This window comes from Numida meleagris, chromosome 16, assembly GCF_002078875.1.
Source record: "Numida meleagris isolate 19003 breed g44 Domestic line chromosome 16, NumMel1.0, whole genome shotgun sequence".
Classification (NCBI taxonomy): Eukaryota; Metazoa; Chordata; class Aves; order Galliformes; family Numididae; genus Numida; species Numida meleagris.
Genome location: NC_034424.1, coordinates 6,517,239 through 6,544,490, shown reverse-complemented (window position 1 = coordinate 6,544,490; position 27,252 = coordinate 6,517,239). Strand labels below are relative to the sequence as shown.

The 27,252-nt window shown below is 42.3% G+C and overlaps 1 protein-coding gene across 7 annotated transcripts; it reads left to right on the top strand.

Annotated features, from left to right (window-relative positions):
* On the top strand, positions 94-27,007 carry TSC1 (tuberous sclerosis 1). 7 transcript variants are annotated; one of them, XM_021413582.1, is made up of 23 exons: positions 94-162; positions 6,922-6,984; positions 7,975-8,148; positions 8,998-9,101; positions 9,733-9,885; positions 11,236-11,380; positions 12,024-12,178; positions 12,550-12,623; positions 14,041-14,219; positions 14,679-14,788; positions 15,034-15,157; positions 15,534-15,646; positions 15,982-16,054; positions 17,335-17,433; positions 18,124-18,694; positions 19,385-19,428; positions 19,567-19,718; positions 20,522-20,704; positions 21,091-21,201; positions 21,758-21,880; positions 22,830-23,017; positions 23,132-23,290; positions 23,979-27,007. In XM_021413582.1, the coding sequence occupies exons 3-23, from the start codon at positions 8,043-8,045 to the stop codon at positions 24,472-24,474; spliced, it is 3,462 nt and encodes a 1,153-aa protein (XP_021269257.1). In that variant the 5' UTR covers positions 94-162; positions 6,922-6,984; positions 7,975-8,042; the 3' UTR covers positions 24,475-27,007. The 7 variants fall into 7 exon arrangements, with proteins under 7 accessions (XP_021269257.1, XP_021269256.1, XP_021269251.1 ...); XM_021413581.1 differs by having other exon boundaries at positions 95-162; positions 19,552-19,718; positions 22,833-23,017; XM_021413576.1 differs by having other exon boundaries at positions 138-162; positions 19,552-19,718.

Here is a 27,252-nt window from a genome sequence, read left to right as displayed (position 1 = left end):
GGCACAACAGGATCGGGCCGGGCCCGCCGGGCCTTGTTTACCGGCCGCGCCCCGCCCCGCCCCCTCACGTGACCACCGCCCGCGGCTCCGCCCCCAGAATCACGCGACCTTTCGGCGGTCGCAGCGCTCCCTCGTCCGGATCCTTCCGCCGTGAGCGGCCGGGTGGGTGCGGCTATCTGTCCGGCCCCTCTAGCTCTCTTAGAGGGAGAAAGGCCCTTGAGGGGGAACAGCCGGAGCGGAACGACGTAGGACGGGCGCGGCGTCGAGGGAGGGGCTGTAGGAACGCGGCGCGGGACTACTTTCTGTGGCGGATGGATTCCAGGGGAGAGGCCGTCCGTGAATGGGAGGGGAAGGGGGAGGCCGGGCCAAGATGGCGGCGCCCTATGGGCCAGGGGAGCCCTAAGTGGTAAACAGCTGAGGGGAGGAGAGGGTGAGGTGAGTGCCGGGCCTGCTGCCGCCCCGCTGGGGGAGAAAGGAGCGGCGGAGGCCGAGGGGTAGCGCGGAGTGAGAGCAGGGCCCGCGGGGGGAGCGCTGAGGAGGAGGCAGTGGGAGAAAGGGACGGGGCTGGGAGGCGGTGGTGAGGGGAGCGGGGCTGGGGGGGCGGGGTGCGCCTTCCTTCGCCTCTTTCCTGGGCCCCGGAGCCGCTCGCTGAGAGCTGCGGTGGTCCCGCTCCCAGCGCCGGGCGGCGGTGTGCGGCTGCCCCCGCCCCTGGGCTCGCTGAGGGGCTGCCTCGGCGCGGGGCGGCTCCGCGGGTCTCCTCGCCCGGGGGCGGAGAGCGGGCGCTCGGGGTGTTTGCTGAGCCACGGAAACGTCCGGCTTCCCATTGGCACGGAGAACTTGGGAGGCTGCAGCTCCAAAGTTCTCACTTTGTGAAGGCGCTCTGTCACTGCCTTATCTGTTCAGTCAGTGCTTCTCTGACTTTTTTGTTTTTTTTTCCTTCTAATGAGCCTTTTACAAGGCGGTGAGTGAGGGAAAGACGTGCCTCAGAGCAGTGTGTGATTCAAACCCCGCAGAAATGACCCAGGATGGGGATCGGGCCGTGTCTGCAGAGCTGTTTCCAGAAGTGCAGGAGTTTTTCCTTCTTTGGTTCAATCCTGTCCTTTCCTTTGTGGCGAGTTGTTAGAAACCATGGCTTGGAGCAGTGCTGAAGTGATGCCATCAGGTGGGGGACGGCCTGCCTCACTGCCTCAGTGCTGCCTGAGAGCCACAGGGAACTGGTGACTGAGTGACTGGAACTCCCTGAGTTTTCAGCAGTTAGTGTGAGCGCTGGGAATACGGCTGTCTGAAGCTGATTTTAGTTTGCTAAGCAGCAGCTAGGTGCCAGATCTGCTTGTGAGAATGAGCTACGTTTAAGCTTGAAGTCAAGGATTTCAAATCCTTTACCCCAACAGCAACAACAAAAAAATTTCTTTGTTGCGTTTTTAGTTAACAGCCTCATCAGCCTTTGACTAAGTTATTTTTATACGGAAGGACATGGGCTTACTCAGATGAAAATGGAGTCAGAGCATCGAATGTGTCATGAGATAAGCTTTAATTAAATGACTTTATCTTTGTTTTTCAATCTCAGCTACCTGACTCTGTTACTTGAGAGGTTACTTTACAGCAACTAACAGAAAACAGCGCGACTGAAGGGTTCTCACATGAGATGTACTGTCCCGTTGCAGACGTTCTGAACAAACCAGTAAATGTTGTGTTGGCCTCATCTAGAGCTGAGCTGCTGAGATGTTTGACCTGTAGCGATCCCTGCTACTCTGTCAGCTGTCAGACACCTTCTCATTGGATCTGAAACGACAAGCAAGTCAAATAAATAGTCAGTGCGCTTCTTAATGGCAGAAGCAAGGGAGAGGTACCAGATTTTGTGGCATATTGTAGCCAGATGGGTGTTTTTTGGAAACACTTCTACAACTTGGTCTGGTGTGTAGCTGCAGTGTTTCCACGTAGTTTAAAAAATGTGATGAAGACAAGTAATAATACTTGCTTCGTTATCATAAGCTCCTCTTTAGGCATCGCACTAAGACACAGAGCAGAATTTTGGAATCAGTGTATCCCCAAATCACTTTCCTGGATATCATTCAATTTTTGTTTTTAACCGAGGGCTTTAACATCATTTGGTAATGGCTCTGTGTAACGCCTGCTTTAATTTTGGGGTGGTTGAAATGACAGTGCAGTAGTTAGTTTGCAGTGGTTTCAGGGTTTATTGCATTGCAGTGTAACTCCTGGGGTATGCTTAAGGCCAAAGAAACCTGCAGCAGTTGTTCAGGAGCCTCACTCACGATGCTGTGAGAACTGGAGCTCTCTGCGCATCATTTTAAAAAGATTCTGTATATGAACTTATTTTCCTCAGGTACAGTTGATTAAATTGGCATAGAAAAGCAGTGCTTTGTATTAATGTATCTGTTATTAATATATATGGTTACATATAAGGAACTGAAATAACTCCCTTTCGGGTTAGTAACCGGCTTGTTAGCATGGCTGCTGCCAAAGGGTTACATGTCATCTCTGCTGTGTTTGGGCTTTTTTTTTCCAGCATGAATTGATTTTAAACAATTTTCCCTCTGTCAGTAGTTTGATGGGTAGCAATTAGTGTAATATATTGGCGCAGCACAGTTTCAAAAGAATCTTTAAAAATGCTGAACGTGATTCTCTCTTTATTTGGAGGTGCCGGTTTTCTTGTGATCTCCCTGCTTCGTTTAAGCACCTGTAACGAAGTACATGAATGTGAATGTAATATTGAATTACACCTTATAAAATAATTACTGAGTTTAGGAGTGGGATCTTGTATCAGATCTTAAAATAACCAGAAAAATGCAGGCTATTAGGAGAAGCCAGACACCTGCATTCTTATAAATGAATAATATTTACCGTAGTGCCTGTTGTATGATCAGTTCAAACTGAGTTTTTAAGTGTTCAGGGTTAGTGTTTTCAGGGGGCAAAAAAGGGCACGCTGAGCTGCTTACTGCCCCATTGCCACCGCTGCTTTTTATTCCTCCTCTCAGTTTTCATTCCCTTCTATTTTTTTTGCAGGCTTTGTCACTTCTGTAGAGTAGCGCTTAGTTTGATTGTAAAGAAATCATAAAATCAGATACTTCTAGGAAACCGGAGCCAGGCCTGGATTGTGGTGCCTGACATTGGAGGGAGTGAGGTGTATCCTGTCATGAGCATCGACCATCTGAAAGTTTGGAACCTAAGGGGCTGCTTTCTTATCAGTCTGAGTTTTTCTTCAGGAATAATGATCTCTGTGCAATACTTCTGTCCTTGTTCGTGGCCTGCTTTGCCTGCAGTGAGAATCAGACAGGAGAATGTAAGTCTTGAGTTTCACTTCGTTGCTGTCAGCAGTGCACTTACATTGTTAGCATCTCCCTACTTGCTTTTGGATGAAATAACCATTTCTTTATATGTCCCAAACCGTATTGAATGAAAAGGGGTGGAATGCTGACATGACCCCAGCACTGCTAAGTGCTTCTGAATTCCTGCTTTACTGTGGCAAACGCTAAGGACATTAGAGGAGGAGGAGGAGGAGGTGTGTATGTCGAGTGTGTCCCCCTCCTCCCCACCCCTCACAGAGGCATAACTGGCACTACCAGCTGCCTTTTCCCTTGGCTGGAGATAAAAATACACCGAACCAAAGAACATCTCTTGACAGAAATACTTACGGAAGTCGTAATCTTTTGAAATACTTTATCTCCTTTTCTCTGCAGCCTTTTCCAGTGAATATTTATACAGTCTTTCCCTTTGTCACGAGCCTGTAGCTTAACTGTGTTGTGTTGTGGTGATATTAGCCACTGAAAACTTTCTTTAAAGCAAATTGGTTCTTTGCTTCTTGGCTTCTCCTTTTTTTCCCTCTGTAAACTGGCTCTGAAGTCGTGCTGGTACTTAAAGTTCACACTTCAGTTAAATTTCTCCTTAGGCAAGGTCTTCAGTATAAGAATAAGAATCTTGCTCTTGGTGTTCGTATCTTCCAGTGAGAAGAGATGTTGCATGTTAAAAGGTAACGAAGCAGAATTTTTCAATCTTATTAAATATCCAACACGCTAGGTAATTATAAAACTAATAAAATGTCAGTGAAGAGCCAGTGCCTCAAACTGCATGGAGAAGTTGCTTTGTTTTGATCCTGTCAGTTCTGAGGATTGCTGCGTGGATGTGGAAATCTTTCTAATAGGGGAAAGATCACAGTAGCTAGCGATGGAAGAAGTAGAGAGTCATCTTTATACCGTGTATCTGAGAAGCAAGACACAACCATGGTATGATACTGCAGTGATCTAAGAGAGATCTGGGCACCACAGATGCCATACCAATCCCAGATGCAAAATACCATGGCTTGCAGTGGATGATCTTGTTTTGTTACAAGGTGCTGGATGTTCCCCAGCCTGGCCTGTCTCGAGATCCTCATCTACAAGATTTGAAAATCACATCCCAGATTACTGATGGGATTAGTCAGAAATCACACAGATCCCGTGGTGCCTGGGAGCTGCACTTGTTTTCCTTTTTTGTTCGTGGTGTGCATTGTGCACTCTTAGGATTTCAAATCTCTTCCTCACAAAGGTCTTCAAAGGAGATCTTGCATCCAACGAATACATTATTATTATTATTATTTTTAAGTGTGACTAGCTGTGTGTAGTGAGGTGACCACTTTGTACTGGTTTTTACAACTGATGGACTTTCCTCTCCAATACCATCCCATTGTTAAACCTGGGTTGGGGCTCTTTTACTATTTTGAATGCTGGCTTCTGGAGCTCCACTTCACAGGGAGTGCTTTCAGTGCACAACTGACTGAAAGGCAAATTGAATTCAACTGTGCTGGATTTATTGGCACGAGGTCTCTCGAGCCATCTGTTTTAATTAGTTTAGGGGGCTTGGGAAGTTATTAGTTACCTCCATGTGTAGTTATCACGAATTAAGCTTTCATTGTCCGCCTTGCTTTGGTCTGACTGTAGCGTTTGTATGTGCCAACAGCATGAAGTTTGAAATCCTCTTACCTACTGAACACTTCCACCAGAGCTTTTCCCATCTGACTGCAAGGGTAGCACTGAACCTGGCTACCAAAACCCAGCAACTCTTGTCTGCTTAGGTGTTTCTTGATTCTGCCATGCTGTAGCTCTCCTCTGGCAGAACCAGAGTTAGGAAAACCTGCTGTTGAGGTTTTTACTGGTGTCATGAGAATCTGGTCCGGCACGATGGTATTTCTAGAGGAAAATCAGAAATAAGAGCATTTGGGGCAGTGAGTTCTTTTCAGTTCTGTACGTAGAAGGTGCTTTGGCAATGGTGGGTGTGGGGAGCAAAGAAAATACCATTGACAAGGTCTTGATGGGGTAAAAAAAAAAAAGAAAAAAAGCAGAGACTGGTATTTATGCCACTTGAACTCTCAAAACAGGTTTTGCTTGCAGCTAGGTTGGGGGTGTGGTCATGCATCTCTTTTGTTAACAAGGCTTTAAACAATTAATTCGTTCTACTTAGGAAGCCCATGAAGCTCTTGCTTAACCATAGCTGAGGCTGAATCCCGATGGGGACTGGGGGATGTATGTTAGCAGGCCCTTGGTGATCTCAGAGATAGTGTTCCCAGACATAATGGAATAGGTGACTTGTAGCAAACTATTTCTGGGACTGTGTGAGTTCCAGGTATCTCTAACTGTAATTTAGTAAATTAAATATTTCAGTGATTAGAAACTAACAAAGCAATTGGCTCCTGAAAATGAGTAATGAAGTAGAAGATTGACTACTTAGGTTGTGTAGAGGAGTGACCTTAAACCTTTTCAGTGGACGATTTCCCTCTTTGGACATCGCTTCTCCCTAACCGCGCAAGTTCCTTGAGGAAGAAGTTGAAGCTTGGAAGTCTGCACAATGTAAAGTCAAAACAAACAAACCCAACACAAAAACAAGTTCCACCCCTCATCTTTTTGGAAAGCAGGCTGAGCTCTATTATATATAAGAGTAAAAAGTGGCACGTTCCCCTCCACCCCCAGGTTTCTCTTCTGTTATCTTTAGTTGCGATTCTTGCTTACAGTACCAGCTAGTTCTTAAGTCCATGGGTTTTAAGGCCATGCCAACGTGGGAAATGAAAAGAAATGGCATGGGAATTGTCAGGTAGCAGACTGCTAGCTGCTGGGAGAGGAGCAGAAATGATCTGTCAATGATCATTGAAAATCGAGGGTGATTTTGTGTTCTGGAACCGCGATCACTGAAGCATTTTAAGAAAGTTTGTTGCTATAGAAATGCCTGTTGTGAGTGTGGTGCAGTATTATCACCTTTGAAATTGCAATCAGTGCCAAATTGAGTATGCTGATGGCTTGTGGCCCCAATAAAAGTGACCTTGGGCAGCTCTGCAAATAGGAAGTGATACGTTGCAAATGACGAAGATTGCTAGTGAACAGGTTAACTCCTGCAATCCACTAACTGTCAAACCAAAGTTCTGAGAAAGTAATACATACAGAAGTAATGATAACGTTATTTCCCAAAATAGAGCACAGATACATAGTCCTTGGCTAATGTGTAACAGTGTTTTAACTAGAGACTGAAGACTTAGATAATTATAGAAATTTTGCTAGGTTCAGAGTTTGCTTGGTAAGAGAAGGCCTTTTTTTTTTTTTGGTGAGTTTTTACCTACAATATGAAACTTTCTGCAGCAGCTTAAGGCTCACAGTAGAAAGCTATGACCTTGTGAAAGCCATCTGGTTTGAGGGCATTGTGCAGCCTAACCTATGGACAATTCCAGAAAAGGCAGCAGTGCAATACTTCTTGGTGTTTTCCAAAACTAAGGGCTGGCTCCTTACAGGTGCAGGTACTCCTTACTCCGGTATGGGACATACTGAGCTCTGTTGTTTTAAGTAAAGAACTTGTAATGCTGTTCTGAATATGCAAGGTTTGATAAGGAAGAGATCAGTTTTAACTCTTGTTAACTTTGTCATGCTTTTTTCCTTTATTTAGTGATCATGAAAGGTGTGTGGTTGACAGCATTGCAGACAGAAGCTCAAGGCATCCACAGAACAGGTACAGCATACACAATTCTAGTAAAATATATATATATATTGTGTGTAAGCTTGGTACATGTCAGTCCTACCTTCCATAGAGGAAATGAAAAATGTGTGCCAGCTGGAAGAGAAAGAAGAAAACCTTACCAACAAAACTCAATTTGAAGCCACTTGGAAAGGTTCAGCATAGGAATCTTCTGGGTGGAGGAAAACTTGATGCATTTTGTAGTAGGTAGATGTGATAACTACACCTACACCTACAGAGGAAGCCACCTAAAAAGGCTGAAATGGTTTAGATTTACTCTTGCTTGGTACTGCGAAGGTGATGGGAGTCATTTAATCTACGCAGTGTTGCTTGTAGTAATCTATACAGCTTTTGTGCTGTGGAGTTTTTGATATAGAATGCACGAATTGTACATGTGAAATTGAGGTATGTTGTACTGCAAAGCTTGTAATTTGGCATGCATGGATGGCCAAGCAACAGCAGCTGTAGTAACCCTAACTGAGTTTGTGAACAGCTGCAACTTGGCCACATTGCAGATATTAAAGCACAGATCTGCTAGCATGCAATAATGGAAGGCTGAGGGCAGAGAATTTCTCATCTAGCCACAGGAGCGGTGAAGGATCTTGAGCTGAGTATTTCTTCCAGAATGCGGACCACTGTGCAAAGTGCTTAAAGGGTTGGTTGAGGAGGATCTGCTGTAAGAAAATGAGAATTGAGTGGTTTCAGAGAGTAAATATTTTTTTTATTAACAGTATACTCTGACGGTCACAGTCAGTGTACACTAGCCAAAGTCTTCTATAGAAGACATCAATGTCTTAAAAACAAACAAACATTTTAAAAGCCCCAAACTGCTCTCAGAGCTTTTATTGCAGGTGTGTGAACTCCAGAAATCCTTTCAATGTGAAACTGTTAAATGGGCAATACTGCAGAAAATTAAAAAGGAAGTGGTGAGAGATCTAAGACGGAAAGGGAAAAAGGAAAGCTCATTCATCTCTTCTCTCCTAGTCTGGTAGAGGCACCAATGAGGAACTTCCTGAAATTTTAACCTTCACATTCATGTTAGTACTTGCATCATGGCACAGCAAGGAAATGTTGGCGAGCTCCTCTCGATGCTGGATTCTCCAATTCTGGGTGTCCTGGAAGACATAACAGCTGCGTTCAAAGATAATCTCATTTGTGGTATGTATCCTTATAAGTAATTGGAGGTAGAATTCCACTTAGACACCAATAAAAGTAGAATAATGTTTTTTTTCTTCTGTCAAATACACTGTTTTGTGAATGTGATGTGAAAGAAACCCTTAGTATTTGAGATTTAAATGGCTTTAAGGATCGAGACTCCTCTCTGGTCTCTTTTGCTTGATGGCATGCCTCTCTGAAGGTTTGTTACAGAATTGTTAAAATGCTGTTATGAAATGAGTAGAGTTTCCTGGGGGCATAGCCTCAAGTTGTGAACTGATGAAACTTTCTTTGCGGAGTGTATCTAAAAAGGATTAGGTGCTGTGTACGTTATGGGAACTGGTGGAATTTTGCTCATTGAAAACAAAAAGAAACCCAACCCTGAACAAAATTACAGGCACAGACTTTCTTGAAGAGAATGCTTCTTAGAATGTTACTAAGACATCCCTTATGTTGATGGAGCCTTTCAGAGAGTGAGTGCTGTTAATGTCCTTCTGCTGAAGGCAATGAATGTATAATTGCTCCTGAACTCTTTACCTCTACTGAGTAGAATACTCTTGCAGTTCAGCTGCCTGTAGGTTTTTAAGGTTGGACAGAGCCACAGTCATTGCTATTAAAACAAACGAAGAAGCTTGTTAGTTCCTTTCCTACTGAACTAAATGCAATTGCTCCAATGGTCAGAAACTAGAGATTGTAACAGAGAGGTCTCCTTTTCTTAAAGGTCTGGTAACAGTTAAGTACTAGCTTGTGTTATAAATTGTGCAATAGTTGTTACAAGGTTGAGCAACATTCCTGTAACAAATGCTTCATTTCTAGTGTATTGAGAATGTATATTTTCTTTTTCTTGTTAAGACCGTGGACCTATGCTTGTGAACAGCCTGGTAGACTATTACTTGGAAACCAATTCTCAGCAGGCACTGCATATACTGTCCACATTGCAGGAGCCTCATGACAAGGTAAAAAAATAAAAATGAAAATATTGCTGTTACGACAAATGTTAGCCTCGTAATGAAAGAAACCTTGAGATAGGATCTGTTAGAATTCAGCTTTTACATTGTGATTATGTAATTACCTCGTTGTAGAGATGTAGTATGTCAGTAGTAAGAGTGCTGTAGTGTTTTTCTGTGGCTTTTCTTTTTTAAGTTTTCAAAAGACTCCATTTTAAGGGTGGTTTAAACTGGCCAGGTTACTCTGGAATTTAAAACCTTGAGGTGTAATGTTGTCTCTTTGAAGTGCTACTGCTGCTTGTTCAATGCTGGATTCCTTAGCCTGAAAAAAAAAAAAATGGGTGTTTGGAGAGCTAGTAAACATTCTTAAATAGACTGGGAGGAGGGCACTAGAAATGTTTATTTTGTCTGACCAAATTATATCATATCATTATTTATATATATGTCGTTATGTCATTTTAATATTTGGGTCTGTTGTTAGATCCTGTGTATGTGTAAAGTGGCCTTAGTTTCCGTAATTGACAATAGCAAACTGCTGAATATAGATTGGTGGAAAAGAACATACATCAGTTAAGCATTTAAAAAAAAAAAACAAACCCCAAACTTCCCTTTTTCTGCCACTCTGCAAATCCTCCATCAGCACCTTCTGGACAAAATTAATGAATATATGGGCAAAGCTGCTACTCGTTTACCCACTCTCTCGCTGCTGGGACATGTGATAAGGCGACAACCATCTTGGAAACATAAGCTTTCTCAAGCACCTCTCCTACTTTCATTACTTAAATGTCTCAAGGTAAGAGCTGTCACTCTTGTCCATTAAAACACTTGTACGCCTCAGGTGAACATGCATGCTTCCAGTGCAAGGTATTTTTCTGTTTTGATGTCATTTAGTCAAGCGGTGAGAAGAGATGTTGATTGAAATACAGAGCTGAAAAATTTCAACTGAATGCTCTCTGTGCTGAGCGTGTTGTTAGTGACAGTCTGCTCTTCAAAGAAGGCACTGCAGAACTTTGTGTTAGAGAATCTCACCAAAACTCTTCTTTTGGTGGTGGTGTGTTTTCTTTTTAACTATGTCAAAGATTGAGAGCTATTGGCAAAGCTGCTGGATACCTTGAATGTGAACTTAATAAGAAGTAAAATAACTTTTCACCAGGGCATTCTGAAATGCATTCCTGTAAGGCAATGTATTCCACTCTGCACAGCATAGATGAGCCAAACAATAGCAGAGCAGCTAAGGAAAACATGCATTCAACTGGGGGAGCAAGCAGGGACTGCACAGGGAAAGAGTTTGAATGTGTCCTGAGTCGTGCCCTAAAATTTGGCTCTTTATTGTATCTAGCTAAAGATTTGGACTCCCACAGCCCTTTTTCTCAGTATAAGCCATAGAGTTCTGATTATTGTTTGAGTGACTGCTTTTTGAAATATTTAGCAACTGGAGTCATCAACCAGGCATTGTTTATGCTTGCGTGCCATACAGCAATGCCACCCTCAAGTCTCAGTGTTCCAACAGTACTGTTCTTTTGTTGAACATTTGAAAATGTTCAACATTCTGAAACTGTGAGACGCTAGCTTTTGATTTAGTGAAGATTTAAGACACAATAATTTATCTAATAATTTATCACATTCATCATTTATCCTGGAAACTTACTGTGGCACTGTCACAGGTAACTTGTTTGCAAGAATTCAGATTGAGTAGAAAATCTTCTGAGCTTTGTGTTGGTAATTGGCCAACATCCTTGAATACTCTGGTCAGGTTTGCCATTTCTTAGATGCTGAGTGCAGTGTGCTTGGCTCTGGGGAAAAAAGGCAGGCAATACAAAAGAGGCTTCACTAGTATAGTGATTCTTATTTATTTTTTCCTATCCAACTGATGGAATTGTGGTGATGCTTCCTTCTTAAGTGAAGGTGTTTTCAACAGAAAAGCAGCAAGCAACTGACAGGTTAGGAACAAGAATTTAAAATATTTCTTAAATTTATTCTGGATGAGAGAGACAATAACCTTGGTCCATGAAGTTATCGTATGTTTTGGAGAGATTGTTTCAATCTAGAGAACTTTTTTCATGATGGTGATTCCAGTATTCACTTCATCCCTTGGAAAAAACAACATCTAGTCAACTAATGCAAGTTTTTTCCCTTCTTGCAGACTGACACAGATGTAGTAGTACTCACCACAGGTGTCCTAGTGCTAATAACCATGTTGCCAATGATTCCTCAGTCTGGCAAACAGTACCTCCATGATTTCTTTGGTATCTTTGGGCGTCTCTCAGCCTGGTGCTTGCAGAATCCAGGTGAGATTTCAGTTTGGTTGCATGCAGTTACAATGTGGCAGCATCCTTGAGATTCTCACACACTTCCTTTTGTGAGATTCGTAATGGTTTCAGGTTATTTAAATGCAGAAAATGTTGCAGATCACACTGTGTTCTGTTCTTTGATAGCACTGGGCAATACAGCTTTACTCAAAAAATAGAAGGCTTAGATTCTCAAGTGGGATGCTGCTATTACATGAAGTGTCATTGGACAGAAATGCTACAGTGATGGCAGTGAAAAAGCAGAGATTGATGTTAATTAATAGAGAAGGAAAAACTGCTAACGTTGGAGGCAGATATTTGGGAACTCGAGATTGCCAGGTATGGATAGGTGGGGGAGCATAACAACATAATATGCAATTACCAAGAGTCTTGAAATGTCATCAAACCTAGTCTCCTGTAATTCTTAATAGCCTATATCTGTTTTTTGGGTTTGCTGTGATCTGATGAGAGAATACTGCTTGTTCTCTCAGAAGACTTCACAACTTTGCTAGGGAATGTTTGTATCACAGAAGACTTTTTGCAGTTAGCATTTCAAATTTAAAAGCACTTAGCTTGCCTTCTTGGAAGTGTTGTTCTTTACTCCAATGTACTGAAAAAAAAAAAATCTAACTACTTTTTCCAGGTCATGTGGCAGAGATTTATCTTGTCCATCTTCATGCCAGTGTTTATGCTCTCTTTCATCGGCTTTATGGAATGTATCCTTGCAATTTTGTCTCCTTTCTGCGTTCTCACTACAGTATGAAGGAAAACTTGGAGACCTTTGAAGAGGTAGTCAAGGTAAAAATGCGGCTCATCTCTGTGTTATCTGGGGCAAAAGGAATTCATAGCTGCTCAATGGGGCAAGGAATTCATAGCTGTTCAGAGGCAGTTGTGGGCCACGTTAGTACACTGAGTTTTATTTAACTGAGGGCTACTCAAGAAAAATGCATACAGACGGGGTACTAAAGGAATGAAATCTCATTTAGGAGCAAGACCATCTCTTGAATCTGTGGCGATGTGCATAAGCTTTGAACATCTGTTAAATGCAAAAATCTTATGGATTTTTGTGATCAGCAGTTTGCTCTCAGCTTTGGGTAGTGCAGTGGAATCAGAAAGAAATGTTTTAATTATAATCTGTACTTTTTTTTTTTTTGCCCTTGCTTATCCAGCCAATGATGGAACATGTGCGAATTCATCCAGAATTAGTGACTGGATCTAAGGACCATGAACTGGACCCACGAAGGTACATACATTCTCTCTGCTATTAGGAAAGGCTGCAAACAAGTGGTTTTTACTTATTTCAGAAGGCTTACAGCAAAACTTTTTCTCTTGACAACAGTGTGTGCCAGTGGTGTTTTGCCATCCATTTTTCCTAAGTCCGCCAGGTAAATGTAAAATTCCTTCATCCAGGCTCACAGCTGGATGAATAAGCAGCCTTTTGTTATGAAAGGCCATTAACAGCGATGTTGGGGCTCTGTATTCATTTTGGATCTGGGATAGAATCTGTCTCTCACCCAGCTCTTGACTTTGTCTTAATGTTATGGCTTCATAGTCAAACACTCTCAAAGTTCTGAAAAAAAAATTCCTTATAATAGGAAGGAAACATTGGCGTAAGGTTTGGGTCATAGTTTTTGATTTGCTGAAGTACTTGGTGGGATTTGACTGAACTGGCTTTGGTGTGTCTTTGTTTTGGTACCTAGATATTGGTTCCATTAACAGATCAGTTCTTTTAACAGGTATGTCTTAACGTCAGCTGTATTAGTTTTCTTTAGAAATAGGCTCATTTGCCTGCAGCAGCACCACTTGCTGCTTTTCTCTTGTCTCCACAGGCCCAGCCACTGAAGAGGAGAAATTGACTCTTGTTGCTGCACAGTAGTGCTCTTGCCCTGCTTTTCAGAGCCACTAGGAAAACACTGCTAAATGGGAACCTATTGAATATCACAGTGCTCAGTTTTGCAGGCTTCTCTCAGACAGGGAGGAGGGGGATGGAGAGAGGGTGGCACCACTGAGGAATTCAGTTGGCACAAAACTACAATTTGAAGCCTTCTGATTTGGTATCTTTCACATGTCTTTATATTCAAAAGTAACTCAGACTTTAATAGACAGCCTTCTGTGCTTTCTCTTCTTTACAGTGAACTTCCATCCCCTGAAATATTGGGCAGATCTAATATGGCTGCTAAATTTAGTGAGAAAAGATTTCTGAGTGAAGGTGGTAGTAGTAATAAAGGACATTCCCAAAACTTAGGGGTCAAAACGCAGACCTGAAACTGGCATTGCAGTTGCTTAAATAATGTGGTTCCCTGACTGCTGGCGTTTCTAAATGTTGGCAACCGACATCTGAGTCTAAATGAGCTGATTTCTACAGCTGCTGAAGCTCAGGATCAACCGAATCTTCATATGCTATTCCTCCTTTCCAGAGTGCTCCATGGCAGACCTTTATGGATCTCTGTATCAAAGCTGTTTGTCTCCTATCTGAGACCCCCTTTTACAAGTCATCTGGTTGCAATTTCTGTACGGTGCCTTGTTCCCCATTTGGGAGCATACAAGGCTGTCTGGATCAAATGAGCCATCCTACAAGCCAATTCCTGATTTCTCCAGGAGCCTTTGTTTGTAGCAATAATTGACTAACTTACTGTTTTGGATCCAAAAACTGTCTGCAGGTGGAAAAGACTAGAAACTCATGATGTTGTGATAGAATGTGCCAAAATCTCCCTGGACCCTGCAGAAGCCTCATATGAAGATGGCTATTACTCTGCGTCTCGGAAATCCTGTACAAACTTAAAACATCATCAAACTGACCCCAGTGCCAGCCATTACATTGACACACAGAGCAGCTATGGTAAGATCTGCCTGATGTCTAATGAATACCCATTTCCTGGAAGAGAATGGGCCCTATAGCAAAAAGGGCATCTTACTAATGTAACTCACTTAAAGTCCAGTTCTTAAGCACTGGAAAACAAACTTTCATTTAACATATGTATATAATATTATATATATGTATGTTTATTTATGTATGCATGCATGTCTGGTCGTGCAGACATACAGAATGTTGACAAAGTTACCTTTTCCTGCTTCTGCTCAGCTCTCAAAACAACCAAACCAACCAAAAGCTGTCATGTATAATATGTTCAAAATATATTTTCTTGGGTTGGAATAAAAGTTTCTTGTTTGCTAGCTACGACCGTAGATGTTGAATGGGCTTGAAATGTTTTGTTTCAAAGCCTTTAATATTAGCCAGAGGAATAATTGTTTTGTATTTGATATGTTGGATACTTTATTTATCTTTTTACATTTCCAGGGACGTCTACCCCATACTCCACTCCTCGGCTAACACTATCACAAATGCCAGGGCAGCTACCTCAGATTCTGAGCCCGCAGTCAATAAAGCAGTCAACTGAGCCACAGCAGGTAAAGCAGAGGATTACATGCAGCATGTGTTCAGTGCTTTGCACTTTGCTTGTAGTTTCTTGTGACAGTCTCCAAAAATCATGATTCTGAGAAGTACTGTGAACTGTTCAGTGCTTTGCATGCATTTCAAATTGTATTCCCGTTTGGTTTCCTATGTCAGAGCCCCAATACGGATGTCTCCCAGTACACGTGTTCCTTTTATGAGCTTGGACGATTTGTGTTTATTGTGTATTACTTTTGCATAGGTTACCATCTGGAGTCCTTCTGCAGTTTGTGGTATGACCACTCCACCAACCTCCCCTGGAATTGTCCCATCAGACTCGTCCCAATCAGCATCGCAACCTTACAGCAAAGCGTTTGGCACATCTGGTACGTGCTGTGTTTTTGAATTAGGCCCTGAGGATTTATTAGAATAGAAATTCTGGCTAGAAATTTTGCTGTCAGCTTCATAAATCGGAACTGCAGCGCTTTGCTATTTGATAGGCTTGAGCTGTTAGTTCTGTGAACTGAGTACCAGGTCATCCAGAGTAGTACTAGTGCAAATTCTGAGAGAGGAAACAAATTCCAGTAAATTGATTGCCAAAGTTTGAAGCAGCTCTCTTGGAAACTCTGCACTTCTATCTTGGTAAATAGTTGATAGAGATTTAAGAAGTGGTTGAGATACACACAGTTCTTCACATACAGTGTTCAGCTGAAACGAGGAAATGGGAATCTTACACAGAAACATTTTGCTCCTGCTTTTCAGCAGTGGGGAAGGGAACACCTTTGGGAACACCAGCCACATCTCCTCCACCCTGCACTTCTGATGACTTCGTGCACGTTTCACTTCCTTCAGCTGCTGCCACACCTCCAAAAAAGGTACAGCAAAATTCTTCTGCCAAATGAATATGGTTTGTCATTGACTTATTATTATACATGCAATGACCCTAACAGAAAGAAAATCAGAGTAACAGATGTAGCGTTTGTATTTTATTGCAAACCCCCAATTTCTTCTAAGATTTGGAAACTTTTGCCACTTCCAATTATGCATTTGTGTGTAATCGTTTTACACGGGATTGTAGTGTTGCTTTGCTCTGCAAGGCATCTGTCTGCAGGAATTTCCTTTCCATGAAACTATCCAAGAGATTTGTTTCCCACGGATTATCTGATGTGAGGAATCTGTCTGCCTTTTTTGTGTGTTTGTTTTCTAACAGGAGGACAAACCAGATTCTGGGAGGCCTTCACTGTACCGACAGCAAAATGTCTTAAGCAGCGATAAATCATTGGGTAAACTCCAATTTCCTCTCCCCATTTTCCATAACCTGTGTTAGACAAATCTCGGTTTTGTTGACACATTCCAACTGCCAAACACTTTTCCACAGGTTTTTCTCTTTTTCTCTCCCCTGAATTCTTCATAGTTCCAGGATCCTGCCTTAACCTGTGATTCAGCCTAAAACCTTCCTGTGATGCTTTTGATTTCATTTTAACTGTTCACCTTCAGAAATAGCTTGCAGAGTATTTTTTTTTAACTGGCCCTCTTGCATTCTTACACACATCTAAATATGCATAGCAACACTGAAAGCTGGAAAAGGATTTAAAAAAAAAAAAAACTGATGCCTTGATGGTGACTTTTTTTAGAAGAAACAAATTTGAAGCTTTTACTTGAACAACTTTTATGTTGTGTGCAGCCTTACAATTTGATCCAGACTTAAGGATAGATGCTTCCTTTTTAAAGGCTTTTGGAAAAACTTTGTTTGCTTTCTACAATTGTATTGCTGTACTTGAACCTTTTTTTTAAAGTCCTGTGGAATGTTGAAAGCAACAGTGGATGGTTGAGGAACTCAGCTTCTAATAGGTAAATCTAGATTTCCTTTTCCATTCTCTATCATCTACATCTGTGACAGCTGTAAAAAGGGATTTTGACACTGTATTTAAGACTTCTATACTGTGCTTCTGTACCGTCCTCAGGGTGGAGATGATAATGAAACTTAAGCTGATTTTCCTGGTGAGGTTGTAATAGCAACCCTGGAATCTGAACTACAAGTGAAGACTGTGCTAGGTTCTTCACTGGGTTCATAATCTGTGACTGAGCTGTGAGCAGGAGGTCCCTGTCCTGCATGGTTTTGTGTGTGTATTCCTGGCAGCTGTCTCAGAGTTTTGATGAGAAGTGTAATGCATCAGTTTACTGTACCTCCTTCTCTTAGGGAGTAAGTACAGTGTCTCTGAGTAGCCAGATCAGAAGCCAGGAGGGATTTTAAAGCTAACGTGGAAGTGTTACAGTCACGCTGCATTTTGGCTGCTTTTCTAATTTATTTAATGGGTTCAGTTGCTTCCTTCTTGGTAGAGGAGGCCGCCTGCAGTAGCAGGTGTTCAGTTTACAAAATGAAACTTCTGGATCAGGACAAATGTGTGACTTGTCTCTGAACTGCTTTCCACAAGAGGAGGTGCATCCTTAAGAAAGGAATGCGTTTAATCTAAGGTCCTTACAGCAGTAAGACTCCTATTTTGTGCTCTGATGAGACTAGACAAGGCAACATCTGTACAACTAACTTTTCTCTTTTTTTCAGACACATCTGGTAGTAAAAGTTCAGTAACCTTAAGTGATCTTCCAGAGTTTCTAGGCGGTTTGTCTTTTGAAGATAGTGCTGAAAAGGACAGAGAGGAAGGTAACTTCTGTCATCCTTACATACATCTTAGCCAAGGAAGTGTTTTTAAGGTAGAAATATAAGATTCAGGGTTTGTTCATAAGCATCTTGCCCTATATCAGTGTTGTTCTCCATGCTCTCTGCAGTAGCTTTCATATGGTTAAATCACTTCTTTTCAAATACAGTTGTTCTTTATAAATAGTGAGAACAGTCAAATTTGCAAAATTAATCTTCAGAAGGTTACTCAAGTGAGTGTGATTTTGATGAAAAAAGCAAACTCTCTAGAAGAAGATATTTTAGCTGCTGTAATTCTATGTTACCTTCAAAGCAAGTTGTTGGAGTTTTTTGTTTAAGGCACACTTTTGTATTGCCTAATTCTAGGATTTAAGTTCTTGAGGAAAAGTTGACCAGTTCAAGAACTAGAGCTACTTAAAACAGAAGCAAATCACTCTTCTGCCTCAAAACCATGAGTTAGCTTGCACTTTTCAGTTCGGAATCATGGTCTGGTTCTAATTTTACATGAAGACACCTTGCAGGATTTTTTCCCTGGTTATATTGAGAAGTCTGAGCATGGATGAGGTAAATGGATGCCTAAGGGTGCTATGAGAACTGGTTAGGATACAGCACAAGAACAGCAAAAACTACACTGTTCACAAAGTACATTAAGCTGAGTTGGCAAATAACTGTGCTCCCTCCTCCAATCCTTTTCAGATGCAATATCTAAAGAGATCTCCGAGATCACAACTGATGCTGAACACATGGTGCCTAGAGGAGGATTTGACTCTCCATTTTACCACACAAATGAAAATCTGTTAGGTTCTCAGAAGAAGACCCAGTCAGTAGTCTCTAGCGTTCAGGGACACAGTCTGACCTCTGAGCCTTTAACATCTTCCCTGGACAAGTCTGGGCCTGACAGTGTGCTGGAGACACCCAAACAAACATTTACTCCCATAGACAAGCCCTGCGGAGGCTCTGGTGAAAGCCCTGCTGGTAATAGGGAAGGAACCTCTGGGGAGACAAGTATTCTCACTCCCAGCCCTTGCAAAGCATCAGCACAAGGAAGAGCAGTGTTTGGGAGTGGGCAGCCTCCCCTGTATGAGCACCTTTTTGAGGTTGCGTTACCAAAGACTGCCTACCTCTTTGTTGGCAAGAAGACTGAGGAGCTGCTAAAGAAAGCCAAGGGAAGCCAGGATAAAGACTGCATGTCCTCTACTTCTCCCGTGGAAGTACTGGATAGACTGATACAGCAAGGGGCAGATGCACACACTAAGGAACTGAACAAGTAAGTGACTGAAAGTCTTACTCTGCAAACTTCCTCATGACACTTGTTGTTGTTCTGACTTTATTTTAATATCTCTGCCTGGAAAGCAGCAGTGCTAGGAAACCTAAATGAAAACGTATTCCGTGAAGCATTACTGTTAACTGAGTTGGGATTTCTGGGTAGAGAATCTTTATAGTGATAACTAATTACGTATTTAAAAGAAGAAAAGGAGGGGAGGGGTGTGGTGGGGAGGTGTGTGACCTCAGTTAGAACTCTACTTGCCTTCAGTAACAGAGTTTGAGATGAAGAAGCAGGGCTGCTGGGTGTGTTACAGCCCAACGCTGTACAGACTTTATTCTTTCCAATAGAAATGATGCTGAGAACTGAAGAACCAGATTTAAGGGCTAGGTGCATCTGCTGCATTCCTTCTTTTCAGCTCGTTACCCTGTACTCCACTTTGTCCTTATGCTGTTTTCTATGCCTGAGAGAATTATTCTTGCTGAGTTCCAAGAAATGATGGCCTCTTTCACCATCTGCCCTTGCAACCTGCTTCTTGCACAACTCCTCTTTATTCTCCCCTATGCAGATTGATCATCACTGTGCTTTTATTAAGCTGTAAGCTCGTTTGAGGCGGGGATTCCATATTAAAATGATTTGCTTAATGTTTGCATATTTAAACTTACTGCTTAATGGTGCATTTTCATTTTTCAGATTGTCTCTGCCAAGCAAATCTGCTGACTGGACTCACTTTGGAGGTGACGATGTTTCTTATGTTTTGGCAATCTGTTCCTCTATTATTAGACTTGTCTAAACAATGACCTGCTACTGTCTTGGGTGTGTGTGTGTGTGTTCACCCCTGTCTTGTAACTCCAACCCAGGTTCTCCCCCTTCAGATGAGATTCACACCCTGCGTAACCAACTGCTATTGCTGCACAACCAGTTGCTGTATGAGCGCTTCAAAAGGCAGCAGCATGCCCTTCGGAACCGGCGGCTCTTGCGAAAAGTGATCAAAGCAACAGCACTGGAGGAACACAATGCTGCCATGGTGAGCAAGGATACAAATCTAGCAGTGATCTGAACGCACTAGAGCTAAGAACAAGATTTAAATGGCTTGGCCAGCACCTTTCTGTACCACTGAATTGAAAAGGAAGCCTAGTATTGCACCTTATTCAAGTCGGTGTTTGTGGAGTGACACATGATGAGTTGCATGTGCTGTGATTATTTCTGTTGGCTGTAGGTGTCTGAATCAGTGGGTACCTGCATGCTTAGCCTCTGCCAGCAGTTACCTTTGCTAAAGGCTTCGCAGTTAGTGTAGTGGTTACTTAATGCTCCTCAATTAAAGAGTGGAAAAGTGAAAACGGTTGGAAAACTCAGCTGTTCTTTGAGTTATTCACTGTGATGAAATTCAAAGTTGGAAGCGCACTGAAGAATGTTTAATTCTGTGCCTCCATATTGTAGCGACTTCAATTTGTAATTTCACCTTTTAATAAATAATTTGAGTGAAAAATAGCTTTCCAAATTAGTTTTGGAAAACAAAGTGTAGCTTCGGCTCTGAAGTCTTAAGTCCCTGTCAAGAGCATGCTGGGGAGGACCATGCTATTGCTCACTGTGCCACTGGTTGCGACTTGGAATTATCAGCCAGTCCCCTCTAGCACCCTTTAATCTCTTTTTAAGCTGAAGAAACCCCACAAAACCACACATTACACAGAACGTTCCATGTATGGAAAAGTGTTCAGCCTGCATGCTGTTAACTGATGTTATTGCTTCACTTCGCTAGTGACATAGGATAGATGTTCTAACTCATAAATCAGATGTCTTGTCTAATGCTTTGTATGGGGTTCTTCACAGAAGGATCAGCTGAAACTACAGGAAAAAGAAATCCAGGCCTTGAAACTGAGTCTGCAGAAAGAACAGGCCAGGTACCACCAGTTTCAGGAGGAGCATGAAAATATAGTGGCTCAGCTTCACAGCCAGATCAGACAGCTGCAGCATGACCGTGAGGAATTCTACAACCAGAGCCAGGAATTGCAGGTATGAAGCAGAACACTGAACAATATTGCGTTATCTCCTTACTGTGGTTTTAAAAATAACCTTCCCAATGACATGGCATGAAATACCTAAGAGAAATTTATTATCTTCTTTGGATATATTGTCCTAATTCAGAATACGATAGAGCTTAGCTGGAAATGCCTGACTGAACAGTCATTGCCCTTCTGTAGTTCTGTTTTATTCTGTCTTCCATTTGGAAATAGGAGAATGCAGTTTCTTAGCCGGTGTTGGGACTTTCACAAGTGCTCAGCATAACTTGATTTGCAGCCCTGGTGGTTCTGGCCTTCCAGCCACTTGGCAGTGCTGGGCCTTACTGAAGATTCAGAACCCTGAGCAAGTTTTTTTTGTTTGTTTGTTTGTCTGAACAGACCAAGCTGGAAGACTGCCGGAACATGATTGCAGATCTGAGGTTAGAATTAAAGAAGGCTAACAACAAAGTCTGTCACACAGAACTGCTTCTTAGCCAGGTTTCTCAAAAGGTAAGAGGAGTCACTGTTTCCAGGGTTCCTTTGTCTTTCTGTGGTTCTTTTTCTGATGATTGCAGTTGAGTGCTTTCTCTTTCTTGTTCTGAATGCCTGTGCTTAGTTCCATAGAATCTGATATTCATTGCACAAAACCAATACAGAAGTGTATTGCGGTGAAGAAATTCTAAGCAGTTCAAAAACTCTTGAAACTTCTCATTTTGGCTGCTCTTCACGCAGTAGGAATTCACAGATTGAGCAACATAAATTTGGATTAAAGCACTCTGCTAAATCTGGGCATTAGAGAGATCTTGTTTGTGTCATAAGTTAGATGGACTTTTCATCTAAGTGGAAACATGGTTGAAGGAAACAATGCCAATGTGGTGAGAGTCTGTATGAATTGTCAGAGTCTGTATGAATTGTCACTAGCTTTATGAATATTCACTTCTGTAGCACCTATGACCTCTGTCTCTTTTAAATCAAAATACCTTGCGAGCACAGTGCTGGTCAGCTGTGACTCCTGCTGAAATGTTAAATCCAGTGTTTAATTCTGTTTAATTTCTCTTAAAAAAAGCTTTCCAACAGTGAATCAGTGCAACAGCAGATGGAGTTCTTGAACAGACAACTTCTGGTTCTTGGAGAGGTCAATGAGTTGTACCTGGAGCAGCTGCAGCACAAGCACACAGACACTACAAAGGTACAGTTGCAGACAGTGCCTTCTGGGAAGACTTGGCTTGTGGTCATCATCAAGCTGTTTCAGAAAGAAATGATTCAGAACTGAACATGTTTTGTTGGCCTTCTGTTCGGATATTTTTATGCACTGTGTGGTTATGAAATCTCTTCAGCGTGCTGTTTCTGAAAGCTAAGAACGAGATGTTAGCGTACGCTTGAAGTCAGTTTTAGCCACTTAATAAGAATTCATATTTCTTCGTGCTGCTACCTTACTGCACTCCTGCTGTCATTGGTAGCAGACTGTTGGACTGTTGTAAAGTAACACCAGGCTCTTATGTTTGTGAAAGTGTATGATATAGAAAAGTATTGCTGGCATTTGCAGAGGGATCTTAACCAGGATTTTACTAGTTAGTGTGACATGCTGTTTTAAAACAAGCAGTCTTACTCTTCTCCCTCAGTTCTCCCTCTCTTCATAAGAGTGCTAACTTTACTAAAAGGTCTGTGGTTCGTATGGTTTTACTTCCTGACTTCAAATAAACCTTTTTCTAATTAGAAGCAAGCAACTTGCACAACAATAGAACTGTTTCTGCGTGACAGCAAGTAACTGAAGAAGGTGAATAAGCCAAAAAAAAAAATTATTATTTTTCTTGTATTTAGTGAAGGCCATGTTGAAAAGATTGTTTTAAAATTGAGGTTGCTTGATCTGCTGCAGAGCTGACAAGTTTACTTTGCTAAAAAGGTTTTTTAATAAAGGACAGCAATGTGTTAATAAATTCCAGTGATGTAGAGTTATTCTCACAGTGATTTAGTGTGTGTCCTTTGAGTATCCAGCTTTCCACATCAGTTTTTAGAAATGCATCTTTTATTTGATCCTGCTTAAGTTGTGCTTATTTATGGTGACAGAAACGTGTCTAAATATGAATAAAAATAACACACGATCAAATTATACTTAACACTGTGTTCTTGTCTTCGAGGAGGTTGAAATGTTGCATGCTGCTTTTCGAAAGGAACTGGAGAAAGCAAAATTGTGTGTTCAACAGCAAAGCCAAAGGCTCGATGCTTCCCAGAAACGGATAGCTGAACTGGAATCTCAGCTTTCTAAAAAGGACCACCTCTTCCTGGAGCAAAAGAAATACCTGGAAGATGTCAAAATCAAAGCAAGGTAGAGATTTCCTATAAAAATTTTTTGTCAGTGCATTGGCATGTGCAGTGTTATATTTGGGGCAGAATTTGGAGAAGCTGGACCTGATGGATTTTGATTTCTTTTTCCATTCAGAGGTCAGTTGCAAGCAGTAGAAAGTAGATACAGGGCCCAGAAAAGAATCACACAGGCGTTTGAGCTGGAGATCTTGAATCTGTTTGGCCGACTGGAGAACAGCCCACTGAAAAAACTTGAAGATGAAAAAACAGAAGCAGCTGAAGCAGCAGAAGAAAGGTAAGGATGATGATGATGTAAAACGTGCTAGACTCACGACCAGCTCTTTGGGGTTTTATGTACTTGGGGAATTCTTAGCACTTGGGTGCATCTTTTCAAGGTATTTCTGTTACTCCCCCTTTTACAGACTGAATCTGTTTTGGGACTCTTCCTGGACTACTGGGAATCACTGGCAAAATTGGAAATGCTCATGAAATACTTTTCAGATAGCTGAACCATTATTCAGACTTGAGGGCAAACTTCTCTATTTACACCGTTCTTAAGAAGCTGCTGTACATAAGTCTAAAACACTTGGGTAGAGTTTCCCCTCAGGTCATACTTACTTGTTCTACACCAAAGTCTTTCACAGCGTGAGGATAATTTCTTGCACTGCAAGCAGATTTGTAGCAAAAACTTGTTCTTGGGATAGGTGAAAGATCTGCAACCCAAGGATGATGCATAGATACCTTCATTTTCCTTGGTGGATCAGGATACAGTTCTGTTTTGCTTTGGGATTATTCCGAGCTGTTACTTTCCTGTTCGCTCTCTGTCAGTTCTGCTTCACTATGAAACTGCAAAAGGAAACCTGGTGTAGGGTTGCTGAAGTACACAAGCAGTTCTAGAACTAGAAAGTGATCAAAGTAACCTGTATTCCCATTTTAACAGTTACCATTTCCTTGATGCTGTATCCTCTCTTGTTCCTAAACAGGCTGGATTGTGGTAATGAAGGTTGTGCAGATACTGTGGCAGGATACGGTGAAGAAACCATCGATAGAAATGGAGAAACCAAACCTCCCAGCACTCGAGGTAGCAGTAACAGTAAAGGTGGCAGCAACAGTGAGCTCTCCACCCCAGAAAAAAAACAGAACCAGAGATTCAGCAGTCGCTGGGAGACCTCCATGTTGCGGGAGCCCTCAACTACTGTCCCACTGACTGTAGGTTCACTCCCCAGCTCCAAGAGCTTCCTTGGTATGAAGTCACGAGAGTTGTTTCGCAACAAGAGTGAGAGCCAGTGTGATGAGCATGGTGTAACCATCAACAGCCTTTCTGATACTCTAAAGACTGAACTATGTAAAGATCCAAGCATGGAGACGAAGGCTCCTCCAAGCCCCGATAACCTTAGCCTCTCGCCGAAGATCCAGGAAAGCAGTGTTGGACAGCTTCATATCATGGACTACAATGAAACTCATCATGACCACAGTTAAAGAGGAAGAAGATAGTCAATCAGTGTTATTTTCATATTCTTGGCATAGAACAGGAGGCGTGAATGCAAGTTTAACTAAAAGCTTTTATGTTTCTTTGGTCTGAGCAGCTAGCTCATGCAGTGGAATAGGATCGATGTCCGGTAACAGAAGAAGGCTGCTGAATGAATGCAAGGTGGATTTTGGGGTCTGGAATTGAAATGCCCAGCCTAACTCTTGCTTCTTTCTCAAATTCAGTCCTTAGCAGCCTGTACTAATTTGAAGGGACAACTGTTAGCGTTTGCAGATATTTTTTTCCCTTTCTCCCTGTCCCCAGTGAGTGGCTGCATTTATGAACTTGAGTGCAATATGAGGCCAAATTAACATTTGTGAGTCTACTATGAATGCTTTGTATTTCCTTGCAAGCTTCCAATTTAGAGCAGTTAATTGTGCTGCCTGTCTGGGTGATTTTGATTGTTTTCATCATGGAAAGGAGCGACACTAGAATTCCTAGTGTGTTCATCTAAGGGTCTCTATGTTGCCTGTCCACTGCCCCACCTTTCTCAGAGCCCGGTCTTTAAGTTGGACTCCAGTTGAGTACTCACCTGTTTAAGGAACGGTGTACCTCTGCAAAATGATTCATTCACCCTAATTCATAATCATTGTTTATATTGTCCTTAACATTTCTTGGAAAGTTACTTTTGAACAGACACTTAATAAGGAACTGGAGCTTGTAATGCAGAGACCATATGTGCTGAAGACTTGTTAAAACACTAGCTTCTGATTGTATTGGAATTGTGTTTGCTTGACAGACTGGTACTGACCTCAGACTGGTTCATAGGGGAAAGCAGTTAGGGTGGGAGAAGAGGGAAAGGAGGCCTTACTCACGAAGGGAGAGCATGCAGAATGTGTATGTAGAATGAAGATTTGCATCTCACTAAGAACACTTGTCTCTCTAATCAGGGAAATACTTGTCCTGCCCGGAGTCCTTCATGGGTTTTGTTCCCGATCTGAGCAAGACCGCTCTGCTCTGACGCCAAGAAATTGGCTTCTACCTGGGAATGCATTTTGAGGCTTGACTTGCAGAAAGCAGTTTCCTTTGAGTGCTGTTCTGTACCACCTGCAGCACACTTTGCAGTTCAGCGATGGCAGTTTGGCACTAGGTATGTCCCCTTCATCCCCATTTCCTTAGAAGACGAGACTGAAGAAGGGACCCGCTGGACTGAACTGAGAATCTGAGTTCTGTTGTGAAGCCTTTCTATGTTAATCATGTTTGAGCCAGCGATGAGCCTCCTGTGAAAGAGGATTGCAGGGTCAGGGCTTGTCAGTGGTCTGACTCAGTCTCCTTTGTGACAGAGCAGAGCCTGTGGTTAGGAAGGCAGTGTGCTTGTTCCAAACTGTAGGTGTGTCTGGGTCCTGGCTTCGCAGGTACCCACATTGCACGTGGCCTCTTCTCCCACACATTCTGTGGGTGGCAGCTGCTGGTCAAGAATTGTCTCAGATATTAAATCAAGGCCATGTTAAATCAGTTCCTCTCCTAACCTGAGGAGGAGCTGGTGGTCTGAGAACTTGTGCCGGACACGGCTTTTCCTGCCGCTTTTTCCGTAACACCTAGGGTCGAGATACATTTCTGCCTGTCTGCGTTACTCTGTGTCCTTTCGGTCGGTCAGTCCTGACTCTGAAAAGCAAAGGTGAACTTCAGTGGTTTTGTCAAAGCTTGAATCTGCATGGAATAGAAAATAGAGAGTTGGTTGTAAGTGACAGACTGGTTTTGTCGACATGTCTATAGGCTTTCTAAGACTTAGTGGTAGCAAACGTGGTAGCGTGTGTTTTGGTAAGGTTTGCAGGTTTCCTGCCTCTCGTCCCACCCCCGGCACAGGGAGCGAACGGTTTGTGTGCTGCCCTGCAGGGCAGCTCGGCTCTTGGAGCTGGTGGTGTTGCAGGGCTTCCTTGGAGCACCCTGCTCTGCTGAGCCCCAGAAGAGCACCCTGCTGCGTGGTGGCCTCGCTCGTTCCGAGGAGAGGTGGCTCTCTTGTCGGTGACAAACATGCCCTGGCGGTAATGCAAGCTCATTGAGGTGGCTTTTTTTTCTTCTTTTTAAAAAGGACTTTAGCACCAGGATAGTAACGGAAACCACTTTCGGTTTGGTTATGGACCACAACGATTACGGAGGAACAAATTTTGCAGTTTCTTTTTTTTTTTTTGTCAAAGTCTAGAAATCATGGATCTGCTGTATGTAGTTAACTTGCGGTTTGTTTGAAGGGGTCCCATCAGTGAAGTGGAAACAGATTATTTTTTTTTTAACTGACTGCTTTTAGTTAAATCTAAAATTGCTGTCTTTGTCAAGTTAATCTGTTCCCTGCCTCGCTCTTTGTAAGCATGTTAAACAATCCACATAAAATGCCATCAATATGAAATACGAGGAAATGGTACAATCCTAAGCTAAAGAGAACTTAAACCAAAAGGAGGTTTTGCTGTCCTTATTAGAATGTTCTAAAATGTCAAGGCAGTTGCTTGTGTTTAACTGTGAACAAATAAAATGTATTGTTTTGCACTACTAAGTGTTAAATTCCCTGCAAGCCGATCTCTTTGGGACCAAGCTGTGCTGAGGCAAAACGTGCAGAAACCAAGTGAAGCATCCTCCAAGAGCTGCGAGCCGAAGAGCATCGAGCAGATAAGTGGTTCTGCCTCTTTTTGCATGGGGTTCACTTGTTAGAATTTGAAAGGGCATGGCACAAGTCAGTGTGCAGCTGTCTGTGAAAACACATTGGCTGAATGCTAGTGCTTAGGGAGAATGTTGTC

Excerpts from the sequence above, each read along its gene's own strand:
- TSC1 (XM_021413576.1), top strand. The coding sequence starts at position 8,043 with ATGGCACAGCAAGGAAATGTTGGCGAGCTCCTCTCGATGCTGGATTCT. Across the intron at positions 14,789-15,033 it reads AGTCAACTGAGCCACAGCAG|GTTACCATCTGGAGTCCTTC; the intron begins GTAAAGCAGAGG and ends ACTTTTGCATAG. Across the intron at positions 17,434-18,123 it reads TGAAAAGGACAGAGAGGAAG|ATGCAATATCTAAAGAGATC; the intron begins GTAACTTCTGTC and ends AATCCTTTTCAG.